This window comes from Phoenix dactylifera, unplaced genomic scaffold (genome assembly GCF_009389715.1).
Source record: "Phoenix dactylifera cultivar Barhee BC4 unplaced genomic scaffold, palm_55x_up_171113_PBpolish2nd_filt_p 000046F, whole genome shotgun sequence".
Taxonomy (NCBI): domain Eukaryota; kingdom Viridiplantae; phylum Streptophyta; class Magnoliopsida; order Arecales; family Arecaceae; genus Phoenix; species Phoenix dactylifera.
In genome coordinates, this window is record NW_024067669.1 from 2,308,009 (window position 1) to 2,331,903 (window position 23,895).

Genomic DNA, 23,895 nt, shown 5'->3' on the forward strand with positions numbered 1-23,895 from the left:
AATATGGTAATTACACTAAAGGTTAGTTTGGGTATTTTTTTTTTGGTTTTTGGGGGGTGTCCTTAGCAATAGGGGGGGTGTATATAGAACCCGATGCCGGAAGGGCCTAATTTGACCACTTTAACCTTCCTCGGGCCTGACTCCAAGCCTGACTATGGGGCTGGCTCCAAGCCTGATTTACTGCTCTGATGTCGGGCCTGATTCGGGCTCAGTCTCGGCCAGACCCGGGACGGGCAAACCATATACCCGAATCCGGCTCGAAATATTTATAGGCCATACTTTTAAGCCCACATTTCACTCGAATGGTCATGGACGTAGCTTGTAGCCTGCTCCAAAGTTGGCCCGGCCTGATAGATCTCGGGCCAGGCCAGGCCCACTCTCAGTCCAATGCGCAAATCATGAGTTTGCATCTTTATATGGAAAACAAACGCATCCAATTCAATTAATATTAGTATGATTATAAAAAATAATTGCTCTCAGGAAATTGGAGGACCAATTTTTCCAAAAGTTAATATAATTAGTCCACCTACAAGCATGAATAATTTAATTCATCATGCACTATTTTTTTTCAATTTTTTATCTCAGAATTTCAATGTTCAAAACCAATCCTAGTCTGAAGGTTTCTGTTATCTAAACTTAATCCATACTATTTACTTATATTAAAGGAGTGAGTAGCTACAGTTTTACCTCAATTTTGGGGTTATATTTTAAAACATTACATTAATCTTCTTATCACTTGAATGGCCGCCGCATGAAATTTAGTCAGCCAAAATTTGAGACAAATAATGAAAATAGCTCGAGAGAAATAGAAGGTCCTAATTAGGGATTAAGGGTAGAAGATTATCCTAAAGGAGAAGGATTTAGAGAGAGTGAGTAAAGGAATTAGGAGAAGAAGACAAAAAGGGAAAAAGGCACAATCAAATAAGAGGCTAAAGTTTTGAGAGGAAGGGGGGGGGGGGAGAGAGAGAGAGAGAGAGAGAGTAGCCGAAAGTAGAATGAGGTTGTCAATGCTCGAATAGAGCACAATGAGGGGGTTGTGGCACAAGAAAAGCGCAGTAGGAAGAAGAAAAAAGAGCAAGACCGGCTGATTGGTGGCGCACAGCGACCAAGACCGACCAGATCGAGGCGGAGGTGAGTGAGTACATGGGTGCAAAGAGAAGGGGATTAGGAGTATAGAGAGGCTCAAGAAAAATATAAGTACATTTTGATTTCTAGTCGTCTTGTTAAATATGTTCTTAGGAAAGACTAACTCAAGTCTAATAGTTAATTTGGTAAGCAAAAAAATTAAGACGCTATGTTTGAAAACAGAATAAAAGGGAGTAAAATTCATTTAACCTATATATTCCATTCTTTTCGGTCAAATACTCATTAGTGCACTTGAACCAAACCATTTTTTGAGAAGGACAAAATAAGTATTTCTGAAAGGTTGGTACATAATCTTTTGCCTTCTAAATTCATTTACTCTACTTAATCTAGGAATAAATTACTCTACAACATAGAGGAGCAATTTATTCCAAAGCAAAGAGTGGTAAGAGCAAGTTAACCAAATTACTCTAGACCATAGATTTTCAGTTCGATCACAGGTGATCTACAAGTTGAGTAGGAGCCAAATATAATAGTGATGCTCTCACCCGGACTTACATGGCTGCCTCAAAATTCCTATGCAGGATCAGAAGTGGCCCTCCCTCTCTAACCACTTGGGTTTCGGCCTCCAGGATTGATCTATTCAGATTAGAACAGGGAGGCCCCTCATTTTGATCCAAATTTTATTTGAAGTTGGAAAGAGATGGAAAATTTAAACCCGGACGCAAATTCAAGTGGATCGTTGCTAGTTTGAGTTGGATCAGACCTACTATTTTGGGTTTTGGCCTTATGTCAACGAGACATATTAATTGCAGCCCAAGACCGTGAAACTCTGAGATACCTGTCAGTTAAACCTTATCCCTAAACAAGCTTAATTATCTTTCTTTCACTTTGCCCACCTCTTTCAGTGAATGCTGAAGTCTTGAAAAAAAAAAAAAGTGCTCTGAAAGCAGATCCAGAACCAAACATAAGCCATTCTCCACTTTGTCATTTAACTAAATGTGCAAAAACTATTTTTTCAGCATTATATATTCAAACATCAAACTTGTTTAAAAAAAATATTTTAGTGGAAAAAAAAAAATTTGCGAACCAAACGAGATGGCAGATGTTAAGGTGATAAACATGATGAACAGATGGTGAAAGAGGGCCTACAAATAGAGATAATATTACTGTTATTCTCCTTCCATGACGGGCATTAATATTCGCTAACCCACCCGTCGACATTCACCCTGAGAAAAGAGAGAGATCCCATGCATCTGGCTATGAAGGCAGACAAATTCCTAGAGTTGTCTTCAAGACGAAGACAACCGGCCGGGAACGTATACGTACACCTACTCCCATATCCCCACATCCATGAACCCATCTTCGGTAGCACAAGCCCTAAACATTCCTGTAGTATTAAATCCATAGGCCACCTCACCATTTCTCGAGACCGCGATAAGCCCGGCCTGGCCTTCGTCCAGCCTGTTCTTGATGATATAATCCACTGCCTCCTGGAGGCCGAGACCTTTGTACTCCATGACCGCCGCCACGTCCCTCGCCAATGTGCTCCGAATGATGGCCTCGCCCTCGCCGGTGCATGAAACGGCACAGAGGTCACAGGCGTAGGTTCCAGAGCCTATCAGCGGCGAGTCGCCGATGCGGCCGATCATCTTGTTCATGAGACCTCCGGTGGAGGTGGCGGCGGCGCACCACCCGCCGCTGTCGACCACGACGCACCCCACGGTCTCTGGCGCGTAGATGCTGATAGGGAGGCCGTTCATTTGCAGAGGGTTGTCCACCATGGATCCAGCGCTGGCGCTGCATGTCTCGACGCCAGGAACTGGAACCCTGTAATCAAACTGTTCGATTCCAAGTATATATAGAATATCCATCAGATGGTGAATGAGTTGGTGTTAAACCATCTACGTTACATAGAGTTTGCTATTGCATAATTTCAATTAAGTTGGCCCCGGCCACAGAGAGTAGAGATAGGAAGGCTGAGCTTTGATCTTGAAATCAAAAGGACCCAAAAAGAGGAGACAGTATAGATGGATAGATCAAAAGAAAGAAGAGTTAGTGATGGAGGAGGATGTGGGACGAACCAAGATGCTGTTGGCTTCCTTGGCGAGCTTCAGCATGCCCACGTTCTCTTCAGTGATGAAATAGCTATTGTCGATAACTTCTACACCCTGAAACAAACAATGGATTCAATAGCTTCAGTCAAAGAACAGAAGAAAAGGCAAACCAAACAAGAGAGAAGATGCAAAGAAAATTCTGGCACGAAGGCTCGACGAAAGTCTTGGCTACGCAATGCACAGCCGCCCATATGCCCTTTCCTAGAGAAATTTGCGCATGAAATGATCCAGTGCATCAAGATTTGTGCAAAAAAATAAGGTCGGGTGGCTGATCTTTTGAGTTGGTAGAATTCGGTGAGTCAAAGTTCCGGCAATGTAAGGACCCACGTAGGTACCGTCGAGAAGCATGAACCAACCAAAATAATTGCTTATAGGACTGAGATTCGATCTTAAATAATTTAATCACAAGTGTCGGCGCGCTTCAGATAGTAGATGGCAGCTACAACTTTAGGTTTTCTTAAAGAAAAAGCACGGTTAAGGTTTCAAAAGTATGCCAAGTTGGGTCCTGGCTATCAAAACCTAGTCCACCCAACTACAGTGACCGAAAAGGACGGATTAGATTCAGTGCACATCGCCCGTTCTAAAATTGCGTCACTAAAGTTCCACGTAATGCTACACATGAAAATATTTCAACCATATGACGAGAGGAGATTGGTAGAACTCATAGAATTTATAGGCAAATATGAGGGCAAATTAATAATATAGGTGTTCTTTTGATACATAAGAGAAGCTCATCCTATCATTAAGTCGTCATACATGGATTTTTTTAAGGGAAATTTGTATACACCAATGACTGCAGACAAAGCATGTTCTAAGGGGAATATTCAGTCTGTGGGTCCGCACCAAATGCCTTCCACACGATCCAACCACATGCCTCCATATGCAGAATATTGTGTGGGCCAAAAGATGGAGACAATTGTGGAAGGAATCCATGCCATCAGAAATATAGAAAATTTCTATATGTTCAAATTACACAACAAATTTCTATCATTTATATAATTTTTAAAAATAATATATTATATACATAGTATGTCAAGATAAGATTCTAAAAGTTATGCTCCGCATGTATGCACAAAAAAACAAATTGCACTCAAATTATATTTTTTCATCTGATTAAGGTAGAATATTATTTTCAAGATAAAAACTGCAAATTTTTTTAGATGTCGAACTTAGAACATATGGTTGCCGGTTAGGGTTTCTAAATCCACCCATCTCATATGCTAGAGGTGGATGAGGGTAGTCCACTGCCACGTAGAACAAGTGAAAGCAGCAGTGGCATAGCAGGGTTTTTTTTTAAGTACTTTTTATTAGGACATGTCATGTACCCAAATTGCACAAAACTCGTACAAGTTGGGTTGCAGAGGATCCCCTGCCTGCCACCCTACCATGGCCCCAGACGTCCGGCAGGACTGGCAAGATTCCTCTTTTCAGAGTATCTACCGCGAGTGCGGATACCTCTCACGAGAAGCCACCACAACCGACCACGTGAAATAAAGCCGTGTTTTCAGAGTTTACAACGGCTCGCCGGACGGAGATACAGTCACCGGCTTTGAGAGAGAGAAAGACAGAGGGAGGTCAAAACAAACGGCGTTACCTGCTCGCGGGCGAACTCCTCGGCTCCGTCGAAGGCGAGGTAGGAGTGGGGGGACTTGTCCATGACAAGGCGGGCCAAGGAGATGGGGTTCTTGACGGTGGAGAGGCCGGAGACGGCGCCGCACCGGCGGCCGCGGCCGTCCATGATGCTGGCCTCCATCTCCACCGTCCCTCGCCGCGTCAGCGCGGACCCCCGCCCGGAGTTGAACACGGGGTCCGTCTCCAGTCCCCGGACCACCATCTCCACCACGTCCACCGCGGCGGCGCCGCCCCGGAGGGCGGCGATGCCCAGGTGGAGACACCGGGAGAGGACGCGCTTCGCCTCCTCCTGCCGCTCCGCCGGAAGGTTGGGGTCCACACCGGCGCCCCCATGCACGGCGATCGCCCAACCTCCCATCCTCTCTCTCTCCCTCTCTCCGATCTCTGTGAATACTGGGATGGGCACTTCCGGGCCACCGGTAGCGCCATTTTATAGACACTTGAGGAAGTCCGGACTTGAAATGTTCTTATATTCGATTTTGTAAAGTGACCGAGGTCCGGGAAGGGAATGCGACGGTGCAAGCTGAAGGTTTACTATTTACCATTTACATTAACGGCTGTAAAATTAAAACGCTATAACAACTGGCTGAAGGCATCCTGTCACGTTCACTACTTGCAATGAAAAAAATAAAGCAGTGCCCATCATTGGCAAGTAATGGGATGGAATACCAATATGTTGATATCCAATTTTTTGTCCAAACTCATGTAAGGAAATTGATGCAATTTGTTTCGTCCAAAGTCACAGCAGGGGATTGATGCAAGTTGTCAAGCAAACGTGATTCCTTTGTTATGTTTGACCACTCATAGGAAACCCTAGTGGCACCAAATTTAAGGCCGATAAAGTGAATAATGTAGCATGACTTCATATAGCTTTTCATTTTAAACTTAGATTAACACCATTAATGATTTTCCCTTTTATCATATGTTTTTAGGCTATTCAATGTTTATACTTTGAGATATTCAAACTAAATATAAATATTTAATTAATTTTTTTATATAATTCATTGAATGTATACAAAGCTTGTAAGTAATAATATTTTATAGCATTTCTTTTTTGCTATTTGATTCTATCATTAATGTTTATTCAAATTTGGTGAGCGTGAATAAACATCTAAACTAAGTAAAAGAATCGTTATTATTTAATAGATACTGGTTTGGACAAGTAACGTGTGGTGGTGATTAATATAACATCTCTTAAAAAACGAAGCGTTGAACTCGTCAGCGCTGGAATCCAAGTTGGATTCCGCTTGTCGGCCCGCTTCGCAAAACGAGGGAATCTCCAGCCGACAAGGCACCGGGAAAATCTCTTGGATGCAGGGAGGATTCGCCATTCGTTTGCTCTTTCTTATATCTAGCCGGGCCCACTTCTCGGCCATAGGTACAGGTGATCTTGGCCGTAGGTGTGTTCATCAGAGGGATGGCGCATATTCTGGGGACAAAAATTCCAAACACGCTACTTCGCTGAGTCAAGAAAATCATTAAAAATTGGATGCCAATGACGTAGAACTGAATCCTTGCTTCATCTTGATTCTGGCCTAATCTTTCCCATCCCAAACTTCAAAAGTATCGTGAAAATTTTAACCATATTTTTTATATCAATCAAAATTTGTGACGAATCCTAGTCCTGCAAAATTTTTGTTGCGAAGAATCTATTATGATTGAAATAAACTATTATAAAGTCCTCCTCCAAGATTCACAATAGCATGAAACTCAAGAGTGGCTAACACGTCAATCAAAATTTACTGTGTGGCATCTGTAGCCAAAGAAAAATTTTACTCTTTAACAAGTGGCATCGACCTATAAATGAAAATTTCTGATAAGTAGCAATCACCATGTTTTCGGGATTACTTTACAAAGTCTTTATCTACAACAAAAAATCTTGAAGTACTGTTTTCTGCATTTTGTTTGTTTCCTTTGATCATGGCATTATAAAATTTAGTGACCTATTTATCATGATGCACTCCTACTCTTTTCAAATGGGGAAAAAAAAGTTGAAGTGCAGATGAATTGTAAGTAATTATCAAATCATGCAGCCACTCTAACTATCATCCAATTGTGGAACTCATAAATGCTCCATACTTTTTCATTTTCCTTTTACAATTTTTATTCTCCAACATTAGAGGAGCCCTAATGCCATCCGATTATGGGAACTCTAGTTATCGTCCAATTGTGGAACACTTTTTCGATGTTCCTTACTATTTGTATTAGTAACTCTAGTGCTATCCATATCGTAGAATCTATTCATGGTGCTATCCATAGCATAGAACCTATTCATGCTTTTGTAAGTTATCTTAATTTTTAATGTTTACCATGCATATTGTGTCACATCAAGGTTAAAGATGTTATAAAGACCAAAGAGGTGCCTCCATTGAATGGTCATGCCATATGACTGTAGCTCTAATGTGCCAATTTATTAGATCATTAGGAGCAGAGATATTTCTTCAACATGGCAATTTTTTTAAACATGCCTCAATAAGTTACTTTTTAAGAGGTTTTGGTTTGATTCCAGAAAAACAGAACTATACTATATATAAAAGTAATGTTGCAGGCCGTACAACTTAAAAAACCAATGAGTGAATTGGAAACTATACTGAATCTAATTCCAAGCAAGTTCACATGAAAAGCTCAATACATGGAGAATACAATTCTTAGCAAATATAGCACGCCACAAGAATTCCTTAAGAAAATCCTTCTTTATTTTTCCTTGACAATGAGCATAGAGAACACCACAGAACCAGTTCCAAAGATTGAAATAGCAAATGACATATTTTCGATGAAATTTGAAAGCATATTAAAATAAAGAACTAGACAAGTAGATAAAAAACAATGCGTTTCAAGATTTGTATGCATCATGATCTGTGGAAATAACAATCACCTTTGCTTCACCCTACACTATTAGAGACAATTTATAATAAAATTTTGATGTGGACATATACATCTCAAGTTGCTGACTCTCAATTACCTAAATTCTTCCAAATAATTTTCGCTCATGGTTATCTAATGCCTTCATTTTCCCAAGAACACATAACAGCACTTTGTAGAGGGAAAACCAAAATTAATCCCTACTTTGCATAAAAACAAGAGACTAGAGTCAGAGCTTACTTTTGTCAGCATGAACAGATTCGGAATCCAAGGGCTGATGGCTCGAAGTTAGCCACGCGATCACGTCACGTGAAAGGAGGTACGGTCACTTTGGGTGGTCCAACGAGGTTGGCGCTACGTGACATTATTTAACGCGTGGCAATAAACAGCTCAGTTCTGGCCGAATCTGGATCCAACTGGATCTGATTAAATTATTTGAGATACTTGATGGTCTTTTTGCCTAAAAGTTTGGCTGATGCTTTGAACGAAGGGTGAGCCACGCCCCCTCGCAAGTTTACATGATCAGTGCCCTTTGAACAACCAAAGAGTCGCCATTCCGACGCACCGCATCACAGCCTTCTCCGCCCAAGGCTGGAACCAGCTTTGCGCCTTTATCCGGGAATTTGTCCATTTTTTTTTTCCTGTAAGCATATAGATTTTGGGTGTCCATACGGCTAAAGTTTTATTACCATAATAGGATCAAGATGATAATGACGATGACAATGATAATAATACTAACAATAACAATAGTAACAACAATTATTGATTTAGAGAATTTGCCGATCTGACCTTGAAGGTGATTTGTGAGAAGGCCTAATTGGGTTTGTTTTAGATTGAAATCGGCAAGCTCAACTGACTTCTATCTTTCATTCAAAAAAAAAAAGAAAAAGGCTCAAAATAGAGGATGTGTTCGCGATCCTCTGCCCTCCCCTTCTGTTGAGCCTATAAACCCACGGTAACCATGGCTAGTGTGGACTACAGGAGTCCGACACGAATCGGCTGTGGCCGTTCAGGCCACTTCCAATCGCCGTCTGATCCTCGAGGGGGTGCAAAACCGCCATGTTTATATTTTAAACACTTCTATTTAACCCTCTATGTACGGTCGATCCATGACCGAGTCTCCTTCTTTCTTCTTTCCTCTAGTGGTCGTCGCCCAATCCCCCCTTCTCTCTCTTAGATCCTACTGTGCTATGTTTTTCCCAGTCTGAGTGTTGCCACTCATTTTCCGCCGAAACCCACCATCCTCCGTCGAGACCCACACCTCTACCACACATCGGTGAGCTCCCTTCCTCCTCCTCCTCTATTTTTTTTAACTCGAGACCTCTCCCTCGATTTAACCCAACTAAGATATTGTTTCGCTTCAATTGGCCTTGCTTATAGACTGTCACAATCTCAGCTAGTGCTGCCATCCTTGGTCATCGCCACCATTGTAGTGGCCGCCTCCGGGCCGATTGTACTATACCCGATTGTCAGATCCCCGAAACGCACCCTGATTTCTCTTCTCTTCTCTTCTCTTCCCTCTTCCCTCTCTTCTTCCTTCTCTCAGTTCTTCTTCTTCTTCTTCTTATTTCTTTTATTTTTCTTTCCATTTCCCCCTATTTGTAATTAATTAATGAAAAAAGAAAATCCTCTTTTTCTCTCTACTTTACTTGTAAATCAGATACATTGATTGGTCTAGGTCACCGATAGACCAAATCCAAAGCCTCGAGTAAACCTAGTTCCTCTTTTCTATTTTGGTCGACCCAGATTGAATAGGTCAAGCCCTTGATTGGACCTAAACCAAATAGATCAGAATCAAAAGTGCAACTGGCCTTAGATATATATCTCTCTCTCCTTCCTATGTCAATTGACCCTTAGATCGGATGCAATGATTTAGCAACATCATCGAAATCAAAACCCGGTCTTGATTGAACCTAAACTGAGTCTCTCTCTCTCAGCTTGACCTCAATTAGTCGACTTAGATTGAGTTTAATTTTCAGAATTAGTCTATTTTTTTGATTGATAAATTTGATCTAATCCGAGAACTTTAATTTGCTCAGGTAGAAACCTAGGTATGGATAGCAAGGAGGCATGATCGAGACCGGATCCATTGCATTCAGGTAAGCACGAACCCCACCTTTTGGTAAAATTTATGTTTTGATCCAAGAGGTGGTCGAGACTCTGGACATTAGACTAGTTTCGGTAGGTTTGACATAGATTGGACACTACCTCAAAACATTTAAGTTGTGATATGATGCTTTATAGAAATCTAATATGATATTTAATTATTTTTAGATTTTTGGGACAATTTTCTTGAAGGATGAATTCTGTGAGATTTTAGAGTGAAATAATAGTAAGTTACCTCTACCCTTGATGATTAATCATGCACATAGTACATAACCCCTATCTTTATTCTTTTATTAAATATGCTAACAGAGTTTGGTAACGTCATCACTCTCTAGCCTTTTTTTTTCTTACAATATCTTAGCTAATTTATACAAGGTTAAAAAGACTAATATATCTCAAATTAACTTTAGTCTTTTTTAGGCTAACCTGTTCTTTTTAACTTCGTCCCAAATTAGCTAAAATATAATAAGACCCAAATAGGTTAAAGAGTGATGACTTTGATAAGGTCCATTAGTTTATTTAACAGAAAATAACCCTAAGGAGTTATATGTTATACACATAGCAAAAGTTAGATAATGAAATGTTTATTTATTAAATGTTAGATGGGAAAATCTATAATTACTTCAAACCTCGAGGAAGGACTGTGTCATTGACTCTTTTTTTGTCTATTTATTTTTATTTAAGAGCAAGAGAGGCAACACAGATTCCCACTTCCTTTCGTATGGGCAGTTAAAATATTTTACCACAGTAGTGCTTTTGATCTAATTTGGATTAACATAAGCCTAATTTGACTTTTGTTCGTTGAATTTAAATTAATCGAAGAAATTAAGGATGTTTGGTTTATCTAGCATGCAATCAGAATCGAAATCGAAATCGAAATGAATTAGAATAAGAATCGAGATAGTGATATCACCGGCATGCATGTTTGATTCTTGATAGGAATCAAAATAAAATTTGATAACTAGAAAAAAAGTAGGTTGAATTTTGGACAACTAAAATATTCTATTTTTTCTTAGAATCAAAATAAAAATATATTTTTTAAAATTAAATAGTTAGAATACAAGTTATTTATTTATTTTTTTTATTTTTGTTTTAGAGTCCAGCCCAATGTTGGATTGCATTATTATTATATGCGTTCATCCTGTAGCCTTTACTCCTGGCGGCGAATCCATGATTATTGTACTGATTTTTGTTAGGCATACGGCAATATTGGCTTTTCTTCTGTTCTTTTCTTCTGGGCAAGACAAGAATGATCTACTGTTCAACAAAAAAAAAAGAATGATCTACTGTTCCTTAGAAGAGAGAGAGAGAGAGAGAGAGAGAGAGAGAGAGACAAGAATGATCTATTTTTTTGCTTTGGTTCCCAACAACGCCCTTAGTTACACGTCCACTCTGTCTGGGAATCAGCATTTCTTTTCGTTGCTCGAGGGAAGCTTTGTTGGTCTTTGTTCTTTTCCATTACTCTTACTAATTTATTACTGAAGGCTTGCATCGATTTTAGTGGCAGCTTGGTTTTCTGTGGAGCTGGGCATGCGCCGATGCATCTCGCTAACGCAAACATTTGGACAGAGCCAGGAGAATTTTATCATATTCTATCTAAAAATTTAAAATTAATATTTTTATTTTCAGCAAATAAAAAATAAATTTTTATGTCATAAATATTTTTTTAATAGCATATACGAATTTATATAGAAAAACTATTTTCTTATCTCTCTCTTTAAAAACTTTAAACAAACACAGGGCACCTCTTCATTTTTCATTGATCCCATTTTTTTCTCTTCCACGAACCAAACGAGTTAGTAAGAGTTTAAAACTAGCATGAATTCAAAAATTTTAGGCTATAAAGTAATCTCTTTTATCTTCTTGGCATTTCACTCATATTAGGTTTAGACTCGCACATGCCCAAAGCCCAAAGGTGCTTGTGCCCACTACTTTGTCGGCTTTCATTTGTGCAAGCATTTAACTAGTGCAGGTCTCTTTGCATTATTTTTTCAACAGATTCTCTAAGGTACAGCCCATGTACTGATAGTGCCGTGCATTCCTAGATAGCTGCTATTAAAAGAGATGTATGCTGTGTATGACATGTCATGCGTTCGTGGACAACTTGTTTGATCGTCTATCTTTTGATAACGGCCATCCATAGTTGCACAATACTCTACAGTGCTACACGCGCACCACGAAGGATCCGTGCTCTATTTTTTTGAAATAAGAAGGCGGCTAATCCCTACATGCTACTCGCACCTATCCGCCTGCTGGCCCGCCGAGAAAGAACACTTATTACATTTATTTATAATGTGCATTTATTTTTTAATATATAGAAAATATTTTTTTTATATACATTGATGTAATATATAAATATATTAAAGGATCGATCTAGTACGGGCAGGTTAGATTAAACATGTCAAACTCAAGCTCGACCCGATTTTATTCGAGCATGAAAAATTGAGCCTGGCTCGACCCAATAGGTTGAACAATTAAGTGCGAGCTAGTCCGGGTAAAGCAGGATAAGAAAGGCCGGACTGGCCCAGAGTACCAAGATAAACCCTAAATATTTGTCGTAGCTTCCTTTTGAATGGCGTGTTGAGCGGCCATTTAATGAAGCAAAGTGATTGGTGCAGGACACCTGAGTGACTTTTTTTGAGTAGTTTTTCTCGGTAGTGGTATTGCTCATGGCAAAATGAGCTATAGTAGTGTGAGGCCATGGGCTCAAGAATGTGACTGTGCTCAAAGAATGTAAGTATCTTAGAAATTTATAAAATGCTTTAGAGCTATATGAAATATCATTTTACAAATTTTTTTTTTTTTTATATAAAATGCCCACTCATAACCTTACATATATTTGTTGAAGTATATTCATTTTTTATATTTTTTATCTTTTAATACGGAGATAGAAGATTCTCTATACGAACACGATCAGATGAAGGAACCAAGAAAGGAGGCATTGGGAAAAACTTAGTGGGACATGGTGCACATGAGAAGGGGTAGGTGCAATTTGTTGAGGGTCACCCTTGGTCTTAAGATTCAAAAGCCTCCATGTGAAGAGGTGATGGAAGTTTTAGTGGCGGGCCTAACATTTCAGACTATGAGGGCTCGTCTTTTATCTTCAAGCCAGCTTTTCTTTTCATTGGAGTGGTCGATCTGGTCGGTCAGGTTGGTTAGTCAATAGAGTAAAGGATTAATTGATCTTAAAAAAAACTAATATTTTTTAAGTTGATCCAAGTAGATTGGAAACTCTCCGAGTCAAATGACGAGCCAATATAAATATATAAATTTATATGATATTAAAACAACAAAATACGCATAAAAATTTAAAAATATAACAATATTGTATAGCAGAAAGTATTTCGAATTATTGGTCGTACTTTATAGGCCAACGAGCTTATGAGTGCAAGAGAAGCAGTAGAAGCTAAGCATGGATCTTGTCACTAGCGATGGTGAATGATTCTGATTATCTTGTTGCTTGCAATGCTCAAGCTATGTTTGGAGGCAAAGGAGATGTTTATTATGGAAGTACATTTGATATCATTGCATACATTGTTACACATATTGCATTACAAAACATTCAAGGATTTAGATGGCCAAATTTATCTTAATATATTGAGCTTTCCATGCCCATCAAGAATTTGGTATCGCCTCCAAACTAGTTTCAAATCCATGGATTGGGTCTCAATCCGCCAACCTTTCCTTTTCTTGAATAAGGGGCATTCAATCCATGGACCGAGGAAGCCAGATGAACATGGCCCATCGACTGCTAAGTGGGCTCTTTTAGGCTTGACTTCGGCTAACAGGTCGGACCTTCATTGTCCAACCACTTCTCGATCCAGTTGGAAGGGAAACTAATCGAATTCGTTTCTCAAACACGCACCCAATCTAGGAACCAATTTCTTGGCAACTTATGCTTTAGAATATTGAGCAACTTTATAATAGTTTAATGAATTTCGTTCTAAGTTGTTATAAACTAATCCATGTAGCTTGTGAGCGTCTTTTAGTTTTCAGTTTTGGAACAACCTCGAAAGGGAGCCCATTCCATGATCTTCTTCCCAATAATTTATCTTTTAATTTTTGTCTTTAGGGTTACGGACATATTTTAAAGCTTATTTTTAGCAATGGCTTAATTTGGACGCGCTCCAATAATGTATCGCTCCGTCAAGAATATTAATTTTTTTAAAAAATATAGATGATAATGCTTAACCGTTCAACCCATTTAATTTATTTTAATCATTACAGATCAAGTTAAATTATTTGTTGAATAAAATAGTCAGCTTGAATCTGTATTTTTTACTTGTTTAATAAACCGATTCAATTTGAATTGGTCGATTTTTCATATATCATGTATCCAACTTGATTCACATCTCGTCTGGCCAATCTAATTACCACCCCTGCTTAAAAAGAATATACGTAGTTTTTAGTTGTGTTGAAAATATTTTAGCCTTTTACGACATGAAATAATACTAGATCTAGATGCAGATTCGTTTCAAAATTAGGCAAAAGGTTTCATGACCTTTAGCGACCAAATCGAAAAGATTGGATGCTGCGTATCCCAGTCCCCGGCCCCAGCCACTAACCCTAAAGCTCTTCCCCTAAAAGCCTTCTGGAAACCGGACCCCCCAAGCCCCTGAACCCGCTTCCTCAGCTCGGTTCTCCCTGTCTATAAATACGCGACAAAGCTCTCGTGCTCTGCCCCCAGACTTTAACAGCGCGAAAGGAGCGTCCGAAAAGAATGGTGGCCTCCACCGCTCCATCCAACCTCCTCTACTCCCCCTCCCTCCGCCCCCCCTCCTCCCTCTTTCGCCGCCCCTCTTCCCTCCCCCGCCGCCATCCCCCACCGCCGCCGCTGCCGCCTCGTCGTGGTCGCCGCCCAGACCGGCGGCGTGGGTGCCAAGCCCACGGTGCTGGTCGCGGAGAAGCTCGGCGAGGCCGGGCTCGAGCTGCTGAAGGATTTTGCCAACGTCGACTGCTCCTACAACCTCAGCCCCGAGGAGCTCTGCACCAAGATCTCGCTTTGTGATGCCCTGATCGTCCGCAGCGGGACCAAGGTCGGCCGCGAGGTCTTCGAGTCCTCCGGCGGCCGCCTCCGGGTCGTCGGACGCGCCGGGGTCGGCATCGACAACGTTGATCTCGCCGCCGCCACCGAGCATGGGTGTCTTGTTGTGAACGCCCCCACGGCTAACACCGTTGCTGCTGCCGAGCATGGGATCGCTCTGCTCGCTGCCATGGCCCGCAACATTGCTCAGGCTGATGCTTCCCTTAAAGCCGGTATCCTTCTCTCCCTTTCTCTCTATTTCTTTTATTATGATAGATCCTGATGCCTTGCATCAAAAAAGGTTGGGTTTTTTTTTTTCCGGGGGGGGGGGGGGTGCGGAATAGATCTGGATGTCGGGTTGGGGGTTCTGTGTAATTTAAAAATGCCTTCTGTAACCAAATGTGAGTTCTCGATTGGAAAGTTTGTTTTATTTGTATATTTTTGCTTGAGCAGTGATTCCTTTATGCTCTTATTCTTTAAACAGAAAATAGAATGTTCTATTTCCATTTTCATTTTTGATTTTGTCTATATCATATAAGTAGATAAGTAGGTAGTTGCGATAAAATTCCTCGAATCTAAATGGTACTTGTGTTGAAGGGAATCATTAGTCTACTTCTTCGTCAAACAATATGTGATATCAGTGTGCTACCGCTTCAAAAAATATGTTTTTGACCAAATCTATAATAAAAGACGAAATCTATGATAAAATATTCGAAAAAGTAATGGTAGTCCAAAGGTTAGACTGGAGATTCACTTCCCAGCATTTTGTGGCTTATTCTATTGGAAGTTATTGAAGTTCTGATGCAGAACATCTAGGGATGTTATATGCCAGCGAAAGTGTTGATCTTTGTGCTTAATTTGTAATATAGAGGAATTAGATAAAGTAAAGGAGAAAAAGCAGCAATGGAAGGACAGTAAAAGAAATAAAGGTTTCGGGTTGATAAGAAAGGGTTCATGGCATCTATTTATAGGGGAGTAAAGAAACACAAGACAATGTTTCCATCCAACTTGATATAGGAATAGAACTCTAAGGGCCTATGCTGTAAATCATCTTGCATTCTTTTCTTCTACTGATTAAAACTTGCCCATAAATCTAGCGGTTTCTAATCTTTCTCCTTTGACCATTTTGGGTTTGATTCACTAATACTTCTTGCAGGAGCTTTCTATGTTCTGTTTTACAGTAAGTTGATTCTGCAATGCTAATTTTTTTCTTGGTATTGAAAGTCTAATAATTATTGGACTGGCCATCATATTTGTTCTTCAGACTTGATCATGTTTCCACTCTATCATATATGTTTAGAAGGAAAGTAGAGTTTTATCTATTTATCCTAGTGAGTCAGGATAGTTAACTATAATAGCCAACTTACATCGATTGGATGCTCGTTGTCTGAATTTGGGCAGAAGCAATAGATATGTTGTGTCATAAACTGACTATTCTTGCTAAAGCATTTCTTTGACATATTAAATGATTAGGATCCACTTTGTTAAGAGACAAAACACCACCCTGTTCATTATCAATCAGTCTCCAGCTTGACATTTACTTATAGCATATCTGATTCTGATCCAGGTCATCTTAATTATATTCCTTTTAAGTTTTTAGTCCCGTTTCTCATAAAATTTGATGTTCCTCTTTTGAAGTTCTTTATTGTTTTGATGTGTGGTATTCTTTACTTTGGTCGATTTTCTTTAGCATCTAGAGTAATATTTCTGATCTCTCTTTCTCTTTCTTATCTTCTTTCTTTTCTCTCAATCATTTCAAGATTGCTTTGGGAACTCATATACTTCTTTTTTTTTTCACTTTGATTTCATATAGCTTTATTCATTATCTTGATATTTTTTTTACTTATATTTGACTTATAAAGTATTTCCTACAATACGTCCTTGATTCTTTACACCTTCAGAGTGTTGCTTTGCCTGTCTGCATGTATCCTACATGTATTTTAGGTTATTGTGTGCAACAGCTTGTTGCTCATCAGAACTTGACTTTGGCCAAATATAGGTACTTGCATGCATGTTATGTGTGTGTGTGTGTGTGGTGTATATGTATATATGCAGTAGTGGGTCCGTTTTCAGTTCCCGCAACATTTAGATGGCCATTTTTTGTAGTACTCGAATCTTTAGCTAGTGCATTTACTTCAATGCTTTTCATTTATTTTATTGTTCTCTCTCCGAAGTCCACTACATCTATGCTTTCTTTTGAAGTTTGAATTTTGTCTTCCCCATTTGAAGTGTTTCAAAATTTGAAACTTTCATGTGATGGTTTGACTGGTCAACTAGTAGGATACATTTTTTAGTATGATTGCAATAAACCACTGCTTACTTGGGAACCATATTTGATGGTTATGGTTAGACTATACAATCAGAGAAACATACTTTATTTTCCAATGCAAGGAATACTTGACCGAAGTTCTAAATTCTAGAGTTCTGAAGTTCTAAATTCTTAGAGTTCCTTCAATTAGCAGGCAGGAAACTTTTTTCTTTTCACTAGAGTTCAAATTCCTTGTGTTCTTATCTGTCAGTCCTGGCATCCCTTCAGTTTGGACCACTCTTAACCAATCTACCACATTGTCCATGTGTAGCTATTTTCTGGGCAATAGGAGACAGTTGCTAGTGAGATGCATGTGGTTGGCAAAACTTCTTACTCATGTTAAATTTTGAACTTAGTCTTAAAGAATTTAAAATACTAAAAAAAGAGGTTATGTGGTGAGGCCCGGAGAAAAAAATCTGGGACATATTTTTGGGAATTTTGCCATAAGGGATTTTTTTTCCAACTCATAAAATTGGAATTGTAATGCAAAATATCTACCATTAAGGATGTTGATTCATCGAGGTGTTCTTCATAATATATTATTTTCATGATAGAACCTGGCAGCCAGGTGCAGCAAATGTTAGTTCTACATGATTCATGATGTCATCCCCTTGTTGGAAGAGTCCATCAATGATCTTTGTAGACCTTACCATCTCTCTTATATTTGCAAGCAACTCCAGATAACAAAGTCAATTTACTCTATTCTATATCATGTTTGTAGAGGTTAGCTGTTCGTATAGACAAATCTATATGCCATTAAGCCATATTTTACCATGGAATCTTTTTATTTCTTAAAATTGACTAATATGTGATCAACCATATCCTTCTAGACTTTAAAGCTGAAATTGCCAGTTTGGTATATGCCTTATGGATTCTTGTTTTAAGGAGCTTAATCTTTGTTCCAGGTGAGCTTTCAATCCTTTTTATAACCTCTGCTCATGTTTTTGCAGGACGTGGTTGTTCCAATTGTTGGCCTTCTATACAAATTTGTGCACTCTCTGCCTTGGTTTAGTTTGTTTAGTTTCTTATATTTGCTGTGCATGGTCATGACATTTAAGCTGGCATATATTAAATCCATGCCGAACTACTTTTAGAAAGCTTGAACTTTATCACTTTCTAGATAAGAAACAAACTTTGTGCTTTCTTGAAGATCTCTGCACTAATTTTCATAAAATACTACCAACTAAATCGAACTAATAAGGATATATTATCATTCTTCCTTTTTTCAGGCAAACAAGCAACTCACTCAGTCCTTATATATTCTCATTGTAAAGTTGTAATCAAAAGAATTATTAGTATATTTTATCTGAATACCTATTTTTGTCGCATCTTATAGGTTTATATACTTTGTTATTTTCATCTGTTTTCTCTTTCAAATGATCTATTCAATATTAAAACTGTTCGATAAATCAGAGCCAGAATCTCTATCCTGAAACCCTTGTTGCGTTGAGACTTAAGCTTCATATGCTAGAACTTCATGGCATGTGTTCTTTTTTACAATACAATAACATTGTTGTACGACATTCAAAAAATTGATTTGAAAAATCCTCACTTGACCTTTGCTCTTGGATCTCATGATGCATGAGAAATGCCTTAGTCACGGGGCCCAAAACTATCCAGTGATTTAAACCACCCAACAGAAAAGCACGAATACTTCAAATCACATGCCATGTCCATATTAGATACGTATCACATATCGATACTCATTAGATACTTCTTGGATTGTTGTTTGATGCTTATGTTAAATATCTTGTGTTTCAAAGTTTAAAAATACTTAAGACATTTCTTGGATATACTTGAGATACTTTTTGGAGACCTCCAAAAATGAGAGGGAGGGCATTTTCTTTCTTTCTAATATTAACCTTTTAATGATGAATGTTCAATTTATAGTCTTTGATGTGAGTATTAAAATATAAATTATGGATTGGGGTCTTTGGATTTGAATGATAACTAATTGATGAGCTTATGAAAGTGGATGTTTAGTATATAAATTATGAACATGTTATTTAGCATATTCATTGCTGTATCTTAGATGTATCGTATCCTACTTTTTTGAGGTTGTCGTATCAGCTTATCCGTGTCATGTTGTATCCGTATCCATAGCTATATTGCCCATGCCAAACTATCATAGGCTGTTCCTTTCCACCATCAGGAGGCTGTCTACTTCATTACCAACCTCTTCTTTGCCTAAGCAAACCATAAAAATGGTCATATTTATTAAGAATCTGCATTTCTGCTGCTGTATTTGTATATTCCATGGACCTTGCCACCATTATAATGGGACTGACAAAATGTTTCCTTTAGTCGAAGATTCTGTATTTTCAAATATGTTTCAATTCTTCCAACATTTTATGGCACATTTTTTGTTTAAGTTTCCTGTTAACTTTCCTTTCTTAAACTTGATAAACATGGAATTAACTGTCTATCACTTAAATCTAGAAAAACATTTTTCTTTAAATTGTCTCCAACTACATTTATATTCATGGAAACAAAATCAGTTCTTTAATAATTTCGAGCAAATGAATTATTACATATTGTATAAAATTTCGTGAAGCAGTTCCCTCTTAGATGCTAGAACCCTCCAAGGAGCTCTGTTTGAATCCTATTTTTTTCTTCTTGCGTTTTTTGGCAATTGCTTGCTCCAATAAATGAGAAGTTTATCATACCTTGGTATATCAACAATGAGGAGAGTTTTTTTTTTTCTTTTTTGGTTCTTTTAGCATGAACGTACAAGTAGTTATAACATATTATATGGTGTTGTATAAGGTTTTGGATGACCTACAATTACGCACATAATTTCTAATGAATAGACTCTCATCCGCATGGACCCTCTACCAAAATCCCAATTGTCATGGCAGTGACAGCTATGAACTATTCTCCTTTAATTTTGAAGTGCAATAGAGTTTGGTATCTTGTGTCTTTAGGGTTTCCCCAATATGGAGAATTCTGGGACTTTGAAATTTACAAATCATCTAAATCTACTTGTTCCTTGAGGATGCATTAGTTGAAGTAAATTTCTAGATATTTTTTGAACATATTGGGGAATGCTGTAAGGTTGATTTTCATTTTCGTTGATTAACCTGTTCCTGCTACCTCAATGAATTCCATTTTATTTTTTTCCCACAGGCTGCACCTACTTACATCAGTTTTATTAATTTGGAAGTCATTAGATCTTCATGTTTTCCAACCTTGTTCTGATGATTTTTTTTCCACAGGTAAGTGGCAGCGCAGCAAATATGTTGGTGTATCACTTGTTGGGAAAACACTTGCTGTGTTGGGATTTGGAAAGGTTGGATCAGAAGTTGCACGACGTGCTAAAGGGCTAGGGATGCATGTGATTGCACATGATCCATATGCCGCTGCAGACCGTGCTCATGCTATAGGAGTGGAGTTGGTAACCTTCGATGAAGCTATTTCAACTGCTGACTTCATTTCATTGCATATGCCTCTTACTCCTTCCACATCCAAGATTCTCAACGATGAGGCTTTTGCAAAATGAAGAAAGGAGTACGAATTGTAAATGTTGCTCGAGGTGGTGTCATTGATGAAGAAGCTCTAGTCAGAGCCCTTGATTCTGGCAATGTGGCACAGGTTCTCTTTTCGATCATATTCTCTCAGCTCTGGCTGTCATATGTCTTGGAATTTTAAGAATGTAATTTTCTGTTTTGTAACCCTGAGTGACTCAATCAGGCTGCTCTCGATGTCTTCACCGAAGAGCCTCCATCTGCTGACAACAAATTAGTGCTGCATGAAAATGTAACTGTAACACCACATCTTGGTGCCAGCACAATGGAAGCACAGGTACCCTGAATGTTCTGTTCTAATTTTCAAGCATTATTTGATTTGTTTATTGAATTAAATAGTAATCTTTTGTTCGTTCCATTTCTTTTGGTTGGGATGTCCAGGAAGGAGTAGCCATTGAAATAGCTGAAGCTGTTGTGGGTGCCTTGAAAGGGGAACTTGCTGCTACTGCAGTAAATGCACCAATGGTTCCTGCTGAGGTATGACAGTCCTAAAATTATATTCATGATGTAGCCCTTTTATCCTTCACTTATGCCAAGAAATGTTAAGTTTTGAAGGAAAATAATAAAATTAGCCCCAAGAGCATGCCAAATCCTATCAGTCAACAAGTGTATTACTATTTACTCAGAAATATCATCTCTTATCTTTCTAATTAATTGGCGGTGAAGTAAGGGCTTTTATTTCAACCTCAAATATATAAGTTAGGCACGCTGTTTAAGTGAGCTCTCCTTCCAGCAGGAGATAGCTTACCAAGAGTTGTTTGTTGCAGTCACCTGACCCTTTAAACTCACCTGCAATTGAAAAGTCAAATCCAACAATAGAATTCCACCTGATGGGGGTTTACCACATAAAAAAGTCAAGCAGCCTTCCTTAGGAAAGAGTTCAGCCAAGCTCCTTTTGTTTTGAGCAATGCTAGACAAACCTCTGCTGGACTGATATTGGAAGCAACCATACAGTCATCAGGCCACATATCAGAGAACTGCTTCCATACAACTTGTACATCTTAATAATATGTTAACGGAGCCAGTGTAAGCACTAGACACTCCTTTTCTTTCTTTTGTACAATGTCTGCAAAGCCATCACCACCTGGTGTTTAAAAAGAAAGTCTCTGATCATGTTGCAGTTCCGATAGCTGTGCCTATTTTCTGAGAGCAGTAAAATATCATCTGTTCATGAAACCTATCGCCAAGCCTGTGAAACAAGTATCCTTACCTTTTCCTGGCATTTCCATAGAGAACTTATACAATAATTTTTGTATTTGTAGGTCCTCTCGGAGCTGGCACCATTTGTTGTTCTGGCAGAAAAGCTTGGCAGGCTTGCTGTCCAGCTTGTGGCTGGAGGTAGTGGAGTAAAATCAGTGAGGGTGACCTATGCATCTGCCAGAGCTCCTGATGATCTTGACACTAGGCTACTTCGTGCCATGATCACCAAGGGTCTGATTGAGCCCATCTCTAGCATGTTTGTAAATCTTGTAAATGCTGATTTCACAGCCAAACAAAGAGGGGTCCGCATTACAGAAGAGAGAATTGTGTTGGATGGCTCACCTGAGAACCCTCTAGAATTCATACAGGTTCAGATTGCCAACGTGGAGTCGAAGTTTGCAAGTGCAATGTCTGAGACTGGGGAAATAAGAGTGGAAGGGAGAGTAAAGGATGGGATACCTCGTCTAACCAAAGTAGGATCATTCCAAGTGGATGTAAGCTTGGAAGGAAGCCTGATCCTCTGCAGGCAAGTTGATCAGCCGGGGATGATTGGGACAGTAGCGAGCATCTTGGGTGAGCAGAATATAAATGTTAGTTTTATGAGCGTCGGAAGGATTGCCCCTCGGAAGCATGCAGTTTATGGCAATCGGTGTTGATGAGGAGCCAGACACAGAAACTCTGAAGAAGATTGGGGAGATACCAGCCATTGAAGAATTTGTTTTCCTCAAGGTTTAGCAAAGTCACTGCCATCTTCAGAAACCGCAACCCCCAATTTTGACGCACAGGAACTTATGGTAGTAATCTAGAGTATTTCAGAGAACTCGGAATAAATTTGTCACATTCTCGGGCTTTTCTTGGTAGTATTAGATGCAACCCTTCGTTTTGATTGTGTTTGCTGTTAATTGATCAAGCATGTGTGCTATTCAGTAATAGTGTACTTCATATTTTCATACAGAATGCTTTTGTAATTCTGAAATCCTTGGCATTTGACGTTTGATACAAAAGCCATAGACCTCATCTGGACCCTCGAGGACCTAGAAGTCATCCTCAAGTTTCCATTTGAGCTGAAGTTCAAGGTTAAGAAACAGTAGAGGCAGCCAGGGATAAAACGACATTCCGATGACGCATGGTCACCGGGGTTGATGAATTTGTCGAGATTCGATCATTGAACTCGATATTCCTAGTGAACCGGGCCTTCCCGGTGAGGGATCCTGGAGGACCGGTTGCCTCTGCCTGGCCTCGAACACCAAGATTGCTGGTCATCGTTCTTCTGTCAGGAACATGCTCCGTACCTCTTCGTCACTTCCGCTCGCTGGTTCTGTCATCATTTTCAAGTGTCACCAGGAAAGTTCTGTTTATTGTGATGGTATTCCAATTCTGTATCCTTTCAGATATTTGTTCTGCACTGTGTTTCTTAAAAGAAGTTGCATTGCTCTAGGGTATAGGAGATGTTTGGGTAAACAACTGTGACAATGCTGCATCATTATTATGAGGCCTAGAGATACGAAACTTTTCCTGTGGCCTCGCTTTATAGTCACCATTCTGTGATGCATGAAGGGGTGTCTTGGATGTTGCTCTCAATTATTTATAGCAGCAAGATCATTGACAAGTCCTCTTCATCCCTTTTTCAATTCTTCCGGCTCGTGGTTGTTGTTCGGTCGGTGCAGTCAAGTCAACTTGTTTTTGTGATGAGGAAGGCATGTCGTACTTCAGTATTAACAACTTTCTTTGATTTTTGGTGCTCGTGGTTGCTGTCATTTGGTCGGTACTGCTATTTTTTTGTGATGAGGAAGGCATGCTGCGTTTAGAGTATTAACAACTTCCAGTGGATCTTCACCGCTGGCAATTGAGTCTTTCCTTGAAGAAACCTTGGAAGCCATTCCTGACTCTGTTTTGGACTCAACCCTTGCTAAGGGAATTTTGCCAATATTGATGGTATGTAGCCTCCATACAAATCAAGTGCACAGCAGCTGGTGAGTGCTGATGATCCTGTAAAATTATCAGTTCGTTTGTGCATGCCAAAATTAAACGTTTGATCTA

General features: G+C 39.2%; 2 protein-coding genes across 2 annotated transcripts; one reads left to right on the forward strand and one right to left on the reverse strand.

Moving 5' to 3' along the window:
• Nucleotides 1–2,164: 2,164 nt before the first annotated feature.
• Nucleotides 2,165–5,249, reverse strand: LOC103712109 (probable isoaspartyl peptidase/L-asparaginase 2). Its single transcript, XM_008798517.4, has 3 exons — nt 4,795–5,249; nt 3,168–3,254; nt 2,165–2,924 (listed from the first exon to the last, which is right to left on the reverse strand). Exons 1-3 carry the CDS (start codon nt 5,188–5,190, stop codon nt 2,415–2,417), a joined length of 993 nt encoding a protein of 330 aa, XP_008796739.3. The 5' UTR covers nt 5,191–5,249; the 3' UTR covers nt 2,165–2,414.
• Nucleotides 5,250–14,494: 9,245 nt separating this feature from the next.
• LOC103712114 (D-3-phosphoglycerate dehydrogenase 3, chloroplastic-like) lies at nt 14,495–23,294 on the forward strand (the record flags this gene model as incomplete). Its single annotated transcript, XM_008798531.4, is given in 7 exon segments — nt 14,495–15,056; nt 20,347–20,622; nt 20,625–20,722; nt 20,822–20,932; nt 21,037–21,132; nt 21,918–22,493; nt 22,495–23,294. Coding segments are annotated over 7 exon segments (1,815 nt in total), but the record flags the coding sequence as incomplete, so codon positions are not given.
• Nucleotides 23,295–23,895: the final 601 nt, after the last annotated feature.